Source organism: Panthera leo, chromosome A1 (genome assembly GCF_018350215.1).
Source record: "Panthera leo isolate Ple1 chromosome A1, P.leo_Ple1_pat1.1, whole genome shotgun sequence".
NCBI lineage: Eukaryota > Metazoa > Chordata > Mammalia > Carnivora > Felidae > Panthera > Panthera leo.
In genome coordinates this window covers 124,196,143-124,216,201 of record NC_056679.1, presented here as the reverse complement: position 1 = coordinate 124,216,201, position 20,059 = coordinate 124,196,143, and the positions used below count along the sequence as shown (strand labels likewise).

Below are 20,059 nucleotides of genomic sequence, written 5' to 3'. Positions count from 1 at the left end.
AAAAGCTAACAAAATGGTGCTACTTTACTTTCCCTGTTAGTCAAAGTCATGTGTTTATTCTTCATTCACTAGTAGTTTTACTTAAGGTTGTGAGTTGAAAATGAGGTTGCCAGTGCCTTTCAGTTTAACATGGAGGCTTGACGTAACAGCAGAATTTGTGAACATGAAAAAAAATGATTAAAGATTTGTTAAATACATTTTAAAAATTATTTTATTATAGACGTTGCCTCCTTTTGAAGCCAATGGAAAAATTTTGGATTATGAAGTGACTCTCATAAGATGGAAATCACGTTTACAGAATTATACAGTGAATGACACAAAATGGACAGTAAACCTCACAAATGATCGTTACATAGCAACTCTGACAGCAAGAAATCTGGTTGGCAAATCAGATGCAGCTGTTTTAACTATCCCTGCCTATAACTTTCAAGGTTTGTATCTGTGAGATGGGAAAAGTGGTTCATAATACATATGCATAATACATATTCTAATACCTAATACATAATTATTCTAAGACTGCCTCTTCAGTATCGATTATAATAGTTTTAGAAATCAGTCAGCAATGAAATAATTCATTCCATTATTATGTGGCTCACTTAAACTTTGAAGTAAACTACTTATTTGTTTGCTCATTTTCTAATTACTTGGTTTTCTTAAATATTATTTAAAAGCTTTGGGAGCCATATATGAATATGACTTAAATATATTGTTTATGGCTTTCAAAGAAGAAAATATTTCCATTTACATACACAAAACATTTGAAGAATTTGGGGAAAGGAAGAATTTTAGTTTCAAAATAAATTTACTGTCTATTTGTAAATTATAATAAAGTGTTTTTGTTAATGAAAATACATATTAATATTATATACTACAAAAACTGATAGCAAGTTTGGAAATGTAAAACATCAAAATTTGAAATTTTTTAATGTTCATTTATCATACCAGTTTTCAAATTTTGTTTTAAAGCTACTCGCCCGGTCACGGATCTTAAAGCATTTCCCAAAGATAATATGCTTTGGGTAGAATGGACTGCTCCAAATGAATCTGTAAACAAGTATATACTTGAGTGGTGTGTATTATCAGATAAATCGCCGTGCATCCCAGACTGGCAACAAGAAGATGGCACTGTACATCGCACCTTTCTAAGAGGTATTCCTATCTAGAAAAAACTTAAGTTGAAATCCTTTGTGTAACTCTTCAGACAGATTTTTCTTTTACATATTTTTGTCTGGTTTATAGATATTGTGGTCTATTGAAGAGTTTCAGTTTATGATAGTTAAAAGTTACATATAGTTTTCTCGATGTGTGACTTTTATCAAGTTACATTTAATCTCATGGAATGAACTACAGGATCTGTTTATGGACAAAGCAGAGTTAATAGTATCTTCTATTTATGGTTCAGTGTTTTGATCATCAAAGGAGCACTAACAAAACTGTAAAGTAAAAGACAAATCTAAGATAATCTGATCGCTGCTGGTAATTAGTTGAATGGTTCTTTACCTGATTTAACTTCCTCATCCTTCAGTGAGAAGATATTTTCCTATAGCATATGAATGACTTGTGTTAATAACCTCTTAAAGTTGTTGAATAGGGGAAGCAGAACTAGAATTCAGATTTCCTTACATCTTTTAACTGGAAGTTCTAATGATACCGTAGAGCTCCAAAGTGGTAGATTGCTCTGCATTTTAAGGTACAACTTTTTTATGTGGCTTTGAAGAGAACAACTTTAAAGACAAAACACTCAGCTTTTATGTGTTTTATTTAGTAAAGAAGGATAACCGTTAGAATTCAATTATGAATAATATGATTGCTGAAAGAAAAGCTCTAAGCAAAGACATATCTGCCATAAAATTTTGTGAGCTTTATTTATGAAATAGGCTGTTTGGCCCTCATTAACCTATCATTTAAAAAAACAATAGGGGCACTTGGGTGGCTCACTCAGTTAAACATCTGACTCATGGTTCCAGCTCAGGTCATGATCTCACTGTTTCCTGAGTTTGAGCCCTACATTGGGCTCTGTGCTGACAGTGCAGAGCCTGCTTGGAATTCTCTCTCTCCCTCTCTATGCCCCTCCCACCTCACGCTGATTTCTTTCTCTCTCAAAAATACATAAATAAGCTTAAAAAAAAAAGTTTTAATAAATTTGGTTGTCTAGTTTACTAGCCTTATCAAATTAAAAGAAAGGTGGAGCTAGAGAGAAGACACGTTGGTAGTAACTGGACAATAGAAATGTTTTTAATAAAGCCTCGCATAATCTCTAGAGACTTTCAGTTTGCACAGGCAGATCCAGTGGCTCAGTAGTCCTGATAACATCACTGTATTACAACAGAGTCTAAAAATTCTTTATCTTCTTGATAATATTGAGTCATCAATAAAAAGTAAAATTATTCTGTTTAAGAAACCAAAGGAGCTGTCATATACAACTTTGTGAATTAAGTTAAGGAAATAAAAGTTCTTGTTGAAAGTATAAACTTTGGTATAACACATACCTTATTTTCTGTTGTGGGCAGATAAAGTGGCTATATAAAAAAGATTTAATATGGAGAGATTATAAATAAAAGAGGTATTCAAGATGGCTTTTTAATATTACTTTCTTAGCCTAAATGTCCATCAACTGATGAATAGATAAAGAAATTGTGGTTTATATACACAATGGAGTACTATGTGGCAATGAGAAAGAATGAAATATGGCCCTTTGTAGCAACGTGGATGGAACTGGAGAGTGTGATGCTAAGTGAAATAAGCCAGACAGAAAAAGACAGATACCATATGTTTTCACTCTTATGTGGATCATGAGAAACTTAACAGAAACCCATGGGGGAGGGGAAGGAAGAAAAAAAAAGAGGTTAGAGTGGGAGAGAGCCAAAGCATAAGAGACTCTTAAAAACTGAGAACAAACTGAGGGTTGATGGGGGGTGGGAGCGAGGGGAGGGTAGGTGATGGGTATCGAAGAGGGCATCTTTTGGGATGAGCACTGAGTGTTGTATGGAAACTAATTTGACAATAAATTTCATATAGTAAATAAAAAAGTAATAATTACTTTCTGGGGGAAATGGCACTAATTCTTTTTTTCCCTGGTTTGACAAACCAGGGCCATTAATGCTTTCCCTGGTCATTAGGCAGTTCTCAGAGAATTAGTTAAGATGTACAAACAATGTCAAACTATAAGACCAATGATAATTTGAGATCAGAGTTTTATAAGTCCTGAATATAAAAAGTACTTTTACTAACAATATATTTTTTAATCTACTGTATTGGCAATAAAAGTAAGCTTTTACTTTAATGAAAAGCTTTATTCAATTAAGCTTGAATCCAGTACACAAAAGGCAATGCTTGCTTAAAAAGCTGTAGTTTTAAAAGAAAAGAAAGTTCAATAGTCATGAAATTTATAATGTAAAGTTAATAATGGAATGTAGACTTTTTTGTTATGTGGGGAAAAATGCTTACTCTCCCATTCTTTCTTTAGGGAACCTAGCAGAGAGCAAATGTTATTTGATAACAGTTACTCCAGTATATACTGATGGACCAGGAAGCCCTGAGTCTATAAAGGCATACCTTAAACAAGCTCGTAAGTCCAAATTCATTTTCTTTGAAATATGTTGTTTTGTATTAACAAAGACATTTTTTTCTTTTTAAAATAAGGGTATGTCTCATAATGTTCAAATAATATAATTAAATTTTAGTAAATCCTAATGACTTACTAAATCATAGTAATTTTTAGTTATCAAATACTTTTATTCTGTTTTAGCACCTTCCAAAGGACCTACTGTTCGGACAAAAAAAGTGGGGAAAAATGAAGCTGTCTTAGAGTGGGACCAACTTCCTGTTGATGTTCAGAACGGATTTATCCGAAATTATACTATATTTTATAGAACCATCATTGGAAATGAAACTGGTAATAAACTCTATCATTTATTAAGAATCATTGGTTTTTTTCTTAAGCTTTTAAATGTTGTCTCACCTTTTTATGTTATACATCTTAAGTGTAGTATATTATTCTCAGAAAAGAGACACCTGAGAATATGCCTATTAAAAAAATACTGTGGGAAAAAAAAAAAAGAAATACTGTGTTGTGCTTATAGAAGAATATTCTGGCAGAGATAAGAAAATTATTTTCTGGAAAATATGTTCCTTTTTAATACTTTTGCAGTGTCAAAAGCCAAATCAAGCAGAAACATTGAGTAGTTAAATAAAGCACATTTACTGATTTCTTCCAGCTGTGAATGTGGATTCCTCCCACACAGAATATACACTGTCCTCTTTGACCAGTGACACCTTGTACATGGTACGAATGGCAGCATACACAGACGAAGGTGGAAAGGATGGCCCAGAATTCACTTTTACTACACCGAAGTTTGGTAAGAAATAATGACATTTGCTCTTTTCTTCTTCTTTTTTTTAATCAGACTAAATATGGACTTAGTTAATAAGCTAAAATTTTGTTAAAAGTGCATCTTTGGATCCATAGAAATGAATTGTTGGTATTGTTTATCTGATTTGGATTGTTTCTTTAAACTATCAAAACTCAGCTCTGTTATTAACTGCTTCTGACTGATTTCGTCTGTACTCTATAAATGCCAAAAGAATTTGTGTATCTTTCTAAATGGGTTCATCTTTTCACTGGCAAAAGTCAAATGTGGTCTCTTACCTTCTTGTCTTACTCCTTCTTTTGTAGGCAGGTTATTGGAAAGACTAGTTCACCCTCTCGAGCTCCACTTCCCTTCCTCCAGCTTAGTCTTTAACCCACTGAAATCAGGCTTCCAACCCACCAATCCACTGAAACCTCCCTAATGTCACTCAGGGAAGGCCTCTTAGTTATCATATCCAGTACATGCTTTTTAGTCTCCTTATTTTTATACTTCTCAGCATTTGACTCGGCTTCTCCATCCTTGAAACTGCCTCTTCCATTGGTTCTTCTCACGTGTGTGTGTGTGTGTGTGTGTGTGTGTGTGTGTGTGTAATAACAACACTCTCCTGAGTCTTCTCCCTTTCTCGTACTTCCTTCTTGATCTCTTTTTCTCTCTTACTTTTTTAAAAAATGGTTTGTATTTTCCATATCACTCTTCTCAGCCCTGTATTTTATCTGCCTATTTAAACTCTCTGTCCGTGACTTCAGTCATCCTTTTTCCCAAATACATTTCTCTTTGTTCCCTGTCACAGCCGTCCCAACTCTTTGCGAAAGCCACAAATTTAGATAAGGATGTGATAAATTTTTTGTTTTCATGAGTCTTTTTTGCTTACATGAGCCAAGTGTAAAATCCTATTGATCATGCCTTCTAATTACTGCTTTTGCATGCCCTTTTGTAATCTCTTTCTTTGGTCATATGCTTCTCATTATTTTCTCCATCTTTTCCCAGTGTGTAGCCCTACATTAAGTCCTCACTTTTTCTAGTTCCTCTAACCTCCCTAAAGCATTCTTAAGCTGCATTCTTTCTTGTTCTTCCTACATTTTGAATCATAATAGAAATTACCTTATTTTATCATTTATTTGTAACCCCCACCCTCAGGTACCAACACAGTGAATGCTAAATAGTAAGCTATATTCCTTGTTATTGAATGATGGGTGAATGAGAAAATGAATGAGTGACTACCTAAAATAGATAATAAAAGATCCTGAACTTTGCTGTGATTGCCAAAAATGAATATAGTTTTTGGAATAAGATTTTGTGGTGACATGTTAGTAAAATAAATATCTAACAAGTAATACTTGAAATTGATCTTTAGAAAAAAATAAACCTTTAAAATATTCAACTAATGAAAGTGATATTCATTATAAAAGTAGATTGTGTACTATATAGGCCTTTAGACTATACAGTACAGAGCAGAAGAAAAACCACTCCTAATCCCTCATCCAGAATAATCTCTTAACACATTTGTATATCCTTCTATTATTTTCTATACATACATTTTCCCCCCCAAATTAGATCATACTTGTTAGGATTACTTAATCATCTGCTTTTTTCACTGATCTGTTTATTGTTTTATGGACATATTATGGCTTCTTCATATGGCATGGGCCTTGCTCCCAAAGGACTTTATTTGAAGAAATACAACATAAGTAAAGTAATTAAATGGAAAGGCATTTGAGCCATGTAGACAGTAAATAGAGTAGGAATTTAAAGATAATTTATAGGGGGCATTTCATCTTCATAGATTATATAGAGGAGTCAGTACTTGAGTCCCCAAAGTTAAGATGTGGATAAAAAGGAAGAAGAAGGCATCTTAGGACAGATAAGCAAAGGCCCAAGACTTGAAAACATAGTAAGTTTGGCAACAGTAATAACAGGGTCTGCCTGAATTTGATTTGGCACCTATATGAAAACCTCAGTGTTCAAGAGTGAATATTTGCCAGCCTCCAGTTTATTTCCGAGCATTGATCTGATTTACTGATTTCTGTTAGGCTTTGTAGAATATAAAGTTACTTGTAAAGGGATATATGCGGTGCAAAGATTAGACTGAGTAAATAGTATATGACTGCAGTATTACTTTTATAAATTTTTCCCATAAAAGACTATTTCTACTTATAAGGAGGCTGGAGGAGTTAAAGTAGAGACAGCCATAAGGTAAATCATTAAAAAATATCTCCAACATAAACTGTCCAATTAGTGATTCATTTGCTCAAGTAAGCCCTCTTTTAAATGCAGGTTGGGAATTATCTACAAATCTTAGGCTTGTTGATTTTAGGTGATAATATTCCTATTTCTGCCACTCCTTGTACTTAAGATTCTTACAAATTCTTAGCTGTATACCAGATATGCCCTCTTTTTGAAAATTAAAAATTTTGCTTGAACCTTTTGTTTTTATTCCTTATACAGGATTCCATATTTCCACTTGTGCCCAGCACTCACAGATCTCAAAGATAAGCATTTGTTAAGATTCTGCTGGGTGCAGATCATAAATGTAATAAATGGTTAGGTTTGAAACTTCTAACTTATTGGATAGATTATCTGTCCAGAAAACTGAACTAGTCATTTTATTCCCCTAACCAACATAGAGTTTATGCTTTCTCTGTGGCCAGGTTACTGTGTCAGGTATAAGCAGCTAGGATATGATTTACCAAGGGGCGCAGGGGTGGCAGAAAACAATCTTTAAGTTTGAAAAGGCTATAAAAACGGGATGGTATTTCATCTTTTCAACAGCCATTTGGTTGGGAAGTTTCCTTATTTCTCTTAGCACATGAGTTGACATTTATTTTACTTCTTACCCCTGATTTTTAGCTCAAGGAGAAATTGAAGCCATAGTTGTTCCTGTTTGCCTAGCATTTCTATTGACAACCCTTTTGGGAGTATTGTTCTGCTTTAATAAGCGAGACCTGTAAGTACCCCTATTTGTGTTTTTGCAGTTCTTCCCTCCAGGTTTATTGAGCTATAATTTACATGCAGTGAAATTCATTCATTTTAAGTGTATGGTTTGATGAATTTTAATAGCTGTATATGGATATATAACTACCACCACGATCAAGTTAGATACTATTTCTATTACCCTAAAAAGTTTCCTCATTCTATTTTATCGTCTCTCCTCTCCCTCAACCCCTGGCCCCAAGGTAATCACTGATATGCTTTCTGTGACTGTAGTTTTGCCTTTTCTGAGATTTCATATAAATAGATAATATGTAGTCTTTTTATAGGATGTCTTTCATTTAGCATGTTTTTGAGACTCATCCATGTTGCATATACTAATATTTTTCTATTTATTGAATAGTAGTCTGCAGTGTAGATACATCAAAATTTGTTCATCTGTTATGGAAATTCAGGTTGTGTCTTTAATTTGGGGCTATTATGAATAATGTTGCCATGAACATTCATCTACAGATCTTTGTGTAGATATATGTTATCATTTATCTTGTGTAAGTACATACCTAGTATTGGTATTGCTGGGTAACATAGGAAGCACATATATAACTTCATAAGAAACTGTTTTTCAAAGCAGGTGTACCATCATGTATTCTCCCCAGCTCCGTGAGAGTTCCAGTTGTTACATGGCACTGTTACTTGGCACTGTCAGGGTTTTTATTTTAGCCCCTTGTTATCAGTGTGTAATTTTATCTCACTGTGGTTTTAATTTCTATTTCCCTAGTAAATAGTAATGGATCCTTCCATGTGCCATTTATCTATATTCTTTTGTGATAGACCTTCTGAAATCTTTTGCCCGTTTTTAAATTGAGTTGTTTGCTGTAATATTGAGCTGTAAGAGTTCTTTATATATTCTGTGACAAAATTTTTGTCAAATATGTTGTGGAAAGTCTGGTCTTGTGGCTTTGGCTTCTCGTTTTCTTCACTGTGACTTTAGAAAATGCACGTTTTTAATTTTGATGAGGTGCATGTTATCAGTTTGTGATTCTTGCCTAAGTCATTGTCACAATTGTGTTCTCCTTTATTTTCCTCTGTAACTTAATCATTGTAGCTCTATGTCTATGATCTATTCAGAATTAATTTTTGTGCATGGTGTGAGGTCAGGGAATTTTTTTTCCATAGATAACTAGTTGTTCGAGCATTATTTACTGAAAATAACTTTTTTCCCATTGTATTGCCTAGATATCTTTGTCAAAATCAATTGTCCATGTAAGTCTGGATTTATTTGTGGACTCTCAATTCTGTTCTATATGTCTATTCATGCCAGTACCACACAGTCTTGATTTTTATAGCTCTGTAAGTTTTGAGAGCAGTTAGAATTCTTTTAATAAGTTGTTTTTCAAAATTATTTTGACTAGGTTATTTGGTAAGCTGATATTATTTATATGAAAAGGAAAGTCTTTTTTTAAAAAACTGAGTACGGTGCTAATTGAGATTTTATCGACTCTATAAAATTAGGGCAAAAAATACAATCTGAACATGAGTTCACAACATTTATGTCACATGGGTCAGTCCATGAACATGTTAATCTCTTTTGTTTTTAAGTTTATTTATTTATTTTGAGGGGGGAAGGGGCCGAAAGAGGGAGAGAGAGAATCTTAAGCAGGCTCCATCCTGTCAGCATGGAGCCCTGTGTAGGGCTCAAACTCACAACTCCGAAATCATGACCTGAGCTGAAATCAAAAGTCGGATGATGCTTAACCAGCTGAGCCACCCAGTCACCCTTGTTAATTTCTCTTTGTCTAGGTTTTCTTTTTCTTTTGCACTGTTATACGGTTTTCAGTGGGTAGGCCTTGTACTATGTTAAATTTATTCCTAAATGTTTTTTATACAATTGTAAATGGCATTTTTAGAAATTTTTATATTCTAATTGTTCATTGCTAGAAATAGAAATGCAATTAATTTTGTTTTAATATAATGACCTTGTATACTAAGACCTTGGTAAGTTCATTTACTCTAGTATCTTTTTGGGTCCCTAAGCATTTTCCACATACATAGTCATACTGCTTAGTAAAGATGGTTATTCTGATGTTTATCCTTTCAGTTATTTTTCTTACTATACTGGTTAAGTAGTAACTTTGCATTATTCCCAATTTTAAGGGAGAAAGCATTCAATCTCTGACCATTGCATGTGATGTTGATTTTAAGTTGAGGAAGTTCTCTTATATTTTTTTCCTGAGAGTTTTTGTCATGATTGGGTCAATTTTGTCAGATGCTTTTTTGTCATCTGTTGAGATGATCATACGATTTTTCTCTTTCCTACATGTATATGGTGAATTTTATTCATTGGTTTTTTTTTCCACATGTTAAACTGTCCTTGCATTTCTTAGACTGTCTGGATTCAGTATGTTAATTTTTGCATTTATGCTTCATGAGTGATAGTGGTTCTTTTTGGTGGTGTGTTCATTTACTTTTGAAATCAAGGGGATACTGATTACCTCATAAAATGAACAGTCTCCTCAAATTAATGGGGACACTTACCTTCTCTATTTTCTAGGAGAGTTTATATAGTATTCATAGTATTTCTGTTGAAGTGTTTGCTAGAATTCACAAAGCCAGTTTGAGCCTGAGATTTTCTTTGTGGGAAGAATGTTAATTTAAAAATTCAGTTTCTTGCGGTGCCTGGGTGGCTTAGTCAGTTAAGCTTCTGACTTTGGCTTAGGTCGTGATCTCAAGGCTCGTGGGTTCAAGCCCCTCCCTCATCGGGCTCTGTGCTGATAGCTGAGAGCCTGCAGACTGTTTCAGATTTTGTGGCTCCCTCTCTCTGCCCCTACCCTGCTCACTCTCTCTCTCTCTCTCTCTCAAAAATAAACATTAAAAAATTTTTAACTCAATTTCTTTATGTAAAACAACTGAAATTTTTTTAAGTCTCTTTCATGGAATTCATCCATTAGTTGGTCTTTTGTTTAGGTTGTTAACTTTATTATTTTTTACATTACACGTAGATTTTATAGTTGTTTGCACAGGAGAGTCAGTCTGTTAGGATCTTATTACTCAGTTTTGTTTTTGTATTTGAACTTACTCTCAAGATGACTCACTTCCTGTATACTTATACACACTTAGGGACCTCTAACTTTGGACTAGGAACTATACTGAGGTAAATATTCTTGTGAAAACATCAAATTTATCATATTTTACCTGGTGGCTATGTGAAAATGTGTTATGTGGTTTTAGTTGGAAATTGAACGTATTTGCTTCTTTTGTTGTTGGGAGGGGGGTGTACTTTAAGGTTTTGTGACTTTATTCCACTTTTTGATTGGTTTCTATTGTAGAATTTTATTTCAGTTTTTTAAATTGAATGCTGATTACTAGCCTTATTGGTAGTTTTTCATTATGACTAGATTAAGCTCATGTTTGGAATTAGGGACTGTTCATTATTTATTACATGTGGTTCCACAGATACTTTATTTCTTTTTCTCTCCAGAATTAAAAAACATATCTGGCCTAATGTTCCAGATCCTTCAAAGAGTCATATTGCCCAGTGGTCACCTCATACACCTCCTAGGGTAAGATAAAGTGTTTCTGACTTGTTTATACATGGACATTTCAGGGTATTTTTATAGAGTTGAACCAAATGATAAGACCAAATTGAAAAGTAAATGATAAAATATTATCATAGCATATTCTTATATTCCTTATTCTACTCAGTAAACATGAAAAATACTTCATTGAACTTGCAAATTGAAAACTTAATATGTAAATACTCCTATATGGTAAGTGTTGTAAGGCAAGCATTTTGTATTGGATATTAAAATCAAATTTAACAGTCTACCTGTTTCATACTGTTGCAGTGATTTCTAGAAACCTAGACTAAATTCTTTGAACTTTTCATGTTTTCTACTTTTTAGTCAATCCTCAACTCTGTAGTCTAGTAATGAAATTCTGTATATACACCAGTAGCTTATCAAAATTTAACAGTTGATTGGGAATTCTGAGGAAGTCCACTCTGATTCATACTTCTTAGAATCATTTCACAGTATCTGTAGTTGAGCTAGTTGACAGTGCTTAGTGATATAGATTATGTCCGCACCAAATTACTGAGAAGTTTCAGAGATGCATTTCTCTGTGGCTTTAACTAGAATTTGCCATATATATTTCATAGTTTCTAAATGAACCTATGCCATAGGTAATAATAATTTTTTTCTTTCTTTGTTAGCATAATTTTAATTCAAAAGATCAGATTTACTCAGATGGCAATTTCACTGATGTAAGTGTCGTGGAGATAGAAGCAGCAAATGACAAAAAGCCTTTTCCAGAAGATCTGAAATCACTGGACTTATTCAAGAAGGAAAAAATCAGTACTGAAGGACACAGCAGTGGTATTGGAGGTTCATCGTGCATGTCCTCCTCTAGGCCAAGCATTTCTAGCAGTGATGAAAATGAGTCTGCCCAGAACACTTCAGGCACCGTCCAGTATTCCACAGTGGTGCACAGTGGCTACAGACACCAGGTTCCATCAGTCCAAGTCTTCTCAAGATCCGAGTCCACCCAGCCCTTGTTAGATTCTGAAGAGCGGCCAGAAGATCTACAGCTGGTAGATAACACAGATAGCAGTGTTGGCAATTTGCCCAGGCAACAGTATTTCAAACAAAACTGCAGTCAACGTGAAACCAGTCCAGATATTTCACATTTTGAAAGGTCAAAGCAAGTTTCGTCAGTCAATGAAGAAGATTTTGTTAGACTCAAACAGCAGATTTCAGATATTTCACAGTCCTGTGGATCTGGGCAAATGAAAATGTTTCAAGAAATTTCTGTAGCAGATGCTTTTGGTCTACATACTGAGGGACAGGTAGAGAGATTTGAAACAGTTGGGATGGAGGCTGCAGTTGATGAAGGAATGTCTAAAAGCTACTTACCACAAACTGTCAGACGAGGTGGCTACATGCCTCAGTGAAAGACTGGTTCCTGTTAAAACTTCACCAGTACCTGTAAACTAAAGCTAACTTTAACTGTTATTTCAGAGAAAAATAATCTTCGCTCACTGAAGATGATCATTTGCCCTTAAGGACAACAGTAAACTGTCCTCCCACATGGGCTGTTTCCCTTCCAGAATATCTGGGATTCTACTTTCAAGCACTACATAAACTGACTTCATCCTCTGAATAGCTGAATGATTTTGTGCTGTTTCAGGATGTTTGCACTGAAGAAAAACAGAAAGCTTGTCTGAAATTTATAAAGTAAAATTTTCTGTAGCTAGACAACAGATGGTCTTTAAATAATAAGCAGTGATGTATTTAGCACAGCTCTACTGATTTTAATGAGAATAGTCACCAAATTGACTGAGATGGACTTAAGATAAAAAATTAGATGAGCAAGGTCTAGACCCTCTACTTTAGCTGACAGCGTAAGGAGAGTATTAGGTAGCATAACTGTATGAACCCAGTTTTTGTTGTCTGACCAAAAGCAAAAAAAACAGTGGGTTGAATTACAATCTTGCCAACATGAAATATTAGACATTCTCTTCTGTTGGTGTAATGATGCCAGCTACTAGATAAATGGAATTCTAGAGTTTTAATTTTGCAGATTAAAAAATATATTTTTGAACATTTATATCATAAGTAACAAAATTTTCAAAAATTTGCTTTATGTTGTTATTCACAATCTGTTTGAAGATCCATTTCACAAATTCAGTTAAGAGTGCCCAGTTAAAAAACTAGCAATGAATGCCAAAGTATCTTAACCATTTTAAAAATTCTTTGCCATTTATAGACTCGCCATTTTTCTGTATATATAAACATTGACCCTTTTTGTTAAAACTTTAGAGAATTTGGTTGATGAAGCACTTTATACAATATATCTTCAACTTAAAATATGTTTTAATATGCTTTGTTTTCAAGTAGGCCAAGATTGGAAGGTTTTTTTTTTTTCTAGATGTTCGAAGCAAACTGAGAACACATGGGCACTACTTACCAAAATAAAACCCTATCCAAAAATGTACATATTGATGTTAGTTAATATCACAGGGAACACCCTGTTGTGGAGGCACTTAATGAAGAGATAGTATTTTAACACCTGCTAGGTCTGAGGTAGGTGGAACTTAGTTCCACATTGTGATTTAAAGAGACTTTAAACCTCTTCCCACAAGTTCTCTTCTTCCCAGAGAGAAGTGAGCCAGGGCTCCAGAGTTTAGCACTAACCACACTTTCACATTTATGCCCTACCCTACCCACCACATTTTATAGGAGGCAAGGGCTAAAGACAGGGGCTAAGTGAAAATTTTTGATACGTCATTAGTAGTTGACTAGTGTTATCAAGTAGTTTTGCAGAAAGTATGTTACAGTTTTTTGTCATATTTAAGTCACAAAAACCAGGCCCACTTAAAATGGTTTATAGAGGTTATTCAAGAATAAAAGGCTAAAAGAAGTTGCTCTACATTTACAGTTGAAATCTAATTCTCATTATATATGATTCTGTACATATTAGACTTCCTGTTAACATACTTTGTATTCTTGCCTGATGTGTTTCAGAATTCTTTCATACACAGGGTCTTTGTGATACAGGGCAGGTGCAACATGAGATTGGTAGAAAGACAGGATGAGAAGTAGATGAGGAAGACTGGGCACAGAGAAATCTACAGAGAAGTCACACTATAAGATAATGTCACCACCACCATTTAAGTTGGTCAAAGCCTGATCCAAATCAGGATTAGATTTATCTTGCTAAGAATCTGTCAAGAAGTTTTTATCAGTTATATTTTTCATTTCCTCCAAGTAAGTAGTCATGTTATTGTCATCATGTTCAGCTATAACTTTCCTCATGATAAACAGCAGTGTTACAAAGAATTCGAGTGTGAAGTTTGTACATGGGGAGCACTTAGAATATGCAGACTCCTAATCTAAGGGGAGGAGAATGAAGTCATTTAAGAAAGAACATTATATAAGCAACCCTATTGGTGGAAAACTTGTATAGAAAATGGTACCCTGAGTGAATGCCCCCCAGCTGCAAGAGCACTTTACACATACTAGATTGTTACTATATAATCCAATCAGAAAATGTAGATTGGATTACCAGTATGTGATGTACATCTTTTGCCCAGATAAAGACAAGCATTCATGAAACTTGTTTCAAGTACAAAATTACTTTCCTGAGCCATGTCTTAGGATAATTTGTTTTGAGACATGTAAATTGTATTTTAGGTAAGCAGAGAAGTGGATCTGGTTTATGTGAAAATTATATATAAGCAGTGGATGGGTTACTCAGATGTTTAGTATCCCAAAATTTCCTTTAAAGTAACACTGGCACATCAGAAAAAAAGCCTCTCTGTAGACAAAACTAATACACTGCTTCTGATGCGCTCATACAGGATTAAAAAATAAGCATATATGCCACATGTATTGTTATAATTTGACTATTAGTTACTGGTATGTTGGTACCCTACTTCAAGCCAGCACTGATCAGTCACAGCACTCAAGAACATACTGTGTAAGTAGAAGCAGGGTAAAAAGCAAAACCATTCATATATTCTGTGTTCACATCTACCTAGCTGTTCATTTAATTGCAACTTTACACATGAAGTTATCTGGTCTTCCTAGCTTACTGTGAAATTAAAGGTTAATGAAGTAGAAATATACTTGTAAAACATTAATTTATGAAAGCTCATCCTTAAAGTAGAACAGCTAAAATAGCTTTGTAAGTAGAAATCAAATTTTTAAAAATGGTTAGTTTCTATCCACATAACTAATTAAAATCATGACCAATGTAGAAGTAGAATAATCCTGTTGTACAATTCCCTTAAATATTTCTTTTAACTGGCACGTATTGACCAAGCATAAATCAAGTGGAGGAGCTCTTCCTCCGTTCTGTTATATTCCACATCATTCTCCTATGTTTGGTTTAAGAACAAATTTTTAAACCATACACTTCTGTTGTTTTGTTGAAATGGGTAAAATGTCAATATAATAAGCTACATAAAAATTTTAAAGTTCAGTTATTAAAAATTACTGGGATAGCTTTCTGTTGCAGGTCGTGTTCAATTCTACTTCCCAAGATTGCTTTAAAAAAAATCATTGCACTTTTCTATAAATTGAGAATATGGAGCCATAAAATGGCAAGCTATTTATGTTTAACCTAAAATTGGTCATGGTCAGGATGCCTGGCTGGCTCAGAAAAGCATGTGACTCTTGATCTTGGGGTTATAGGTTCAAGCAAGCCCTATGCTGAGAGAAGACATAACTAAAAAAAAAAAAAAAAAAAAAAAAAACTTTGAAATCCATGACAATGACCCCATTTTATTTTTAAAAGAAGGTATAAAGTAGCGACTGGTCTTTGACAGCAGTTCCTTTTCAGAATATTGATAAACAGAATTCGGATGCAAGTCAAAACAACTTTCTAGAGCCAAATGTACTGTCTTTTGGATTAATCTTTTTTTTTATGTGCTACTGTTATGCAGTAGTGTGATATTCTACTATACATTTCGTTAAAAAGAAAAAGAAGACAACCTGGGATGAGCTCTTGTGTTGTCCATTTGTTCCTAAATTTTTAAGAGCTTTTTGCCATCAGCAGCTCCTTCAGGTGGGCTAGTTTAATTTCATTACCAAGTGCTTTAAAGTTAATGATGAAAATGCATTGAAGACCATGGAGAGAGATGTTCTACATCTTTTATCCCTTAAAGACCAGTTTTGTCTGAATGGTAAACTACATGTTTCAAGCGGTGTAACATGAATACCAAAATGTGATGTCAGATGGTTACTTTAAAGGCAGTTATTTGAAAATTCTTTAGTCTTAACATATGTTTATTGAATATACTCTAAATAAGTGTGCAATTTGCTAGTACTACAATACAGTGATTAGCATTAGGTATGTATCCTCTTTATATCTTAGCTATGTCCCTTTTACTTGTAAGTGCAATCCTCTCAAGTTCACTTGCTCTTTTACCCCTACGTAGTCTACCTTCGTGTAGAAGGCTTGTCTAGAGAGAGTAAGTATTTTTACCTCTACAGTGAATTGCATGTGCTAATTGTTACCATAGCTATCGGTCTTATGTTGACATAACTCTAAATGTTATTGTAAACGTTGCCTATGTATCCGCTCTAATCCTTTAAGTAAATTTAAGAAATTCTTGTTTAAATTTTTTTTCTCTGTATGATCACTACAATTGGATGTCGTTACACATAATGTTTGAGATAACAGTATTTGTCACTACTGCTCTAGAGTCTTAGTGTAAACTAGATGCCTTCAGAGGGTTCTGTGGCTTTTTAAACGTTCATTTAGCATAATGGAATAGGTTTTAGAAGAAAATTGATACACTGTCTTGGTCTTAGTAACAAAGTATGGACTGACAGATTGTAAATTTGGAAAACTGGTAAATGAATTTTCCAAGATGAGTTCTGTAATCCCAATATCCTGCCACCTCCCAGTGGTTGTTTTTTTGTTTTGTTTTGTTTTGTTTTGTTTTCTATTAGGGTGCCAGGGACCAACCAAGTACAGAGGTAATGTGCCATCTAGTGGCCAGTCTGTAGCCACACTTCTGGAATCTCATCCTTATTAACAATGAGGCCTGAAGCCAGCAGACATACATCACACTGCCATCCCAAGATTGCTGAGTAGTAGTATGTGAAACTAAGTGAACAGTTCCACTTGGAAGAAAATCTGGACAATTAGATTTGTACATCTTCACCCCTTAACTTCATCCTTTCATGTGTGTACTATAGGTTACAGAAATAATATCTTGGCTTTGAGCTAAGTGTTCCTTTGTTTAAAACCCTTCATTTGGCTCTACCAGGCTCAGCCTGACTTCTTTGTGGTAACTTTTGTCTTATCCTAATTTATATTATACATCCAATACATCCTGCTTCCAGAAAGAGTTACCTCAAAGCATTGTTTCCCTAGCCCAGGGGCAGAAAACAACTTTAACTTTTGGTTTAAGCTTTTTTCTCTTTAAAGTTAATATAAAACATGCCTTCCAGTTTCAAAATACAAATCTAAAACTTAGTACAACAAACTATGAATGCACTTTTACGTACACATTGAAGTCCTATGCTTTGGCTAGTTAGTCCAAGTAAGCAGAAGAGCAGGATGAAAGCTGAACAGTGGTAGAAAAAGAAGAGAGTGCAGGGAAGCAGAGGGAAGTGCAAGCCACCAAATCCAGGCCCTTGTTCCTGTTGCTGCTTGGAGTCTCAATAGCTTAAAATGGTTCTATGTCCACTGAGGAGAAAAATAGGTCTTTAAATTCAAAGTTCAACATTTATTTTTATAATTATTCTCTCCCAACTGTTACGGATTTTAAACAAATGATGTGGCATAGCTTGGTTTCAGAAATCTGTGGACATTCAAAATCTGATTCTTTTACATTTATCCTTTGTCACTATGGTTATGTCAACATGCCAGAAAGGTCTAACTAGAAGGGTATTATTCCTGAACGTGTTTTAGTGAGAATTCTCTCCCACTTAATGGTATTTCTGTATCCACTTATGCATTTGTATGAAACTGGAATCTTACTGGGATAACATGATGGAATATATAGTGGGAATCCTCACACACAAAAGTAACAGGGGTAAAAAAAACCTACCTCAGATGAAGTGTCTCTCCCACCGCCTTATCCAGGGCTGTATACAATCTTTTAGAGACAGAGTAGGCAGAGTAACCCAGCCATCAATTTTTCCCCAAGAGACCTACCTTTGGACTCAGACTGGACACCCTTTGCTAGGACAATCTTAATGAATTGTCCGTGCTACAACCAGTAAGTACATTTGAATCCTGTCCGTATAGGAAACACTTTTCCATGCAGTTTTGGCTAAATTCAGGAGAAGTCTATTGTTCAGTGATAGCTTTTAAATGAATGAATACAAATTTCTCTGGAATTTGGTTCTGTAAGCTTCCACGAAGGGGATCATGTCTTTAAATTAATGGCCTAAAGCAATATTTAAGTAAAAAGGCTCTCAAAGGCACTGAGATTCTCACAACAGAAAACCTAATTCAGCATGAGCATTCAAAGAATGAAAAGGGCAGTCACTCTTTAGTCACTGTGGATTTGGCCCCTTCTTCAATCTAGACTTAAAAACACCTAGGCTACCCAGCTGAAATCGGAGCCTAGAAAACGACCCATGAAAAAATCAAACTTCCAAATTTACAATTTTGACTAGAAATCGTTGGCTCCTCATGTTGCTGGGGTGCACATCCCCTGCACACCCAAGACATTTCTCATTACCTACTGTGCCACAGGCTGCTGCGGGCATATAAACTCGATCAAATACATACCATCTATAAAATACTCATTTGGGGTCATTAAATCCTTAAAAACTCTCACAAGGTAAGGAGCACCTGGGTGGCTAAGTCGGTTAAGCACTGACTGCAGCTCAGGTCATGATCTCACGGTTTATGGGTTCGGGCCCCACATCGGGCTCATGGCTGACACTTCAGAGCCTGGAGCCTGCTTCAGATTCTGTGTCTCCTTCTCTCTGCTCTTCCCCCCCTTTCAGGCATGTGTGCTCTCTCAAAAGTAAACATTAAAAAAAAAAGGTAAGTATCAACATTATTGACAGACATAGTCTCAGGTTTAACAACCTGCTCAGGGTTGTATGCTAGACAAAAAGCAGAATGGGGTCCCAACTCTAACTGACCCCAAGCCCAGATTCTTTGCTGTGTATACCAACTGTCCCCAAATGCTTTTAGTGAAAACCTTGATGATCAGCATGCCCGTGGCTGGCTTGCACAGTGACTCACTTGCTTCTTAAACCTTACTAACTCTTCTGAGTTTGTCTCCCTTTTCCTCATCCCTGCCTTCTCATCACCAACTATTGCCCTCAAGCTTCCCCCTCCCCAGCCCTTAGCCCAGAGCAATGTTTCTCAATCAGGATCCCTTTAAGTCCTCATCTGAGTTAGCTCTGAAGCCAGCCTTCCCCCACTCCCTGCTCATGCATTTGCTCTAAGCCCATAAAGCAATACCTAAAAGGGAGATCTATGTACTGGAATTTAAATAAAAACTTATGAAAGGAAATGAAACGAAACAAATGGGAGGGACATGTGTCCCTCTTTCCTCAGCAGAATGCATTTTAACAAAACTCCTACAGTTTCATTTGGCCAAAGAAAAAGTCATCCAATGGTGGAATCTGGCCCCCTGCAGCTAGTGACAAAAGGAGGCAGGACACCTTTCCTGGGTGCTCAGCTCACACTCCTCCTATCCCAGGCCATTTTGCTATAGACTGCCCACATCAGCTACCTTGTGCACATAACCATCCACATTTGTCTACCTCTGGGGCCTCTCCAGGGTGGCTTCCAGCTGCTCCCATCCATCTCCTGCCGATCCACTAGGGGGCAGCACTGGCAACATGAAAGGCTTGCTGCTGTCCAACTATTCTGACCCGATGGCCAACATTTGGTTTTCTGGCTCCATCGTCTTACCTGGTCTGCCGTGTCTCCATTTCCAGCTTCATGTAGGCTCCTCTCTAGATATACACTCTCCAGTTGCTGGAACACACTGTTTTCTCTTAGCTCCCACCCTGTGATTTCTTCTCAAATGTTCTAGTTCCAGTCCTTTGCTTAATGAGAAAATTCTTCTTAATGAAGAAGAGACTCAAACGGATCCTCCTGACTGAGACCATTTGTTCATCTCCTCCTTCTCCCCAGACTTAAGGGCCTTCTGTTTCCTGAGACCACACTGATGGCCAGTTTTTGCCTCTCTCTGACCTAGGAGCCACATCCCCTGGAGGAAGGTTCCCTGTTTTTTTGTTTGTTTTCATCTCTGAGTCTCTGGCACCTAGTATGCTAGG

The 20,059-nt window shown here is 35.5% G+C and overlaps 1 protein-coding gene across 5 annotated transcripts in view; it reads left to right on the top strand.

Annotated features, from left to right (window-relative positions):
- Window positions 1-16,419, top strand: part of IL6ST (interleukin 6 cytokine family signal transducer) — a 55,995-nt gene extending 39,576 nt beyond the window's left edge. For all 5 annotated transcript variants that reach the window (XM_042939154.1, XM_042939132.1, XM_042939137.1 and 2 more), the window contains 8 exons: window positions 221-431; window positions 967-1,149; window positions 3,467-3,568; window positions 3,749-3,895; window positions 4,218-4,358; window positions 7,218-7,314; window positions 10,777-10,858; window positions 11,509-16,419. In XM_042939154.1, the coding sequence (XP_042795088.1) occupies window positions 221-431; window positions 967-1,149; window positions 3,467-3,568; window positions 3,749-3,895; window positions 4,218-4,358; window positions 7,218-7,314; window positions 10,777-10,858; window positions 11,509-12,246 (1,701 nt within the window). In that variant the 3' untranslated portion in view covers window positions 12,247-16,419. The remainder of the gene's footprint in view (window positions 1-220; window positions 432-966; window positions 1,150-3,466; window positions 3,569-3,748; window positions 3,896-4,217; window positions 4,359-7,217; window positions 7,315-10,776; window positions 10,859-11,508) is intronic.
- Window positions 16,420-20,059: the final 3,640 nt, after the last annotated feature.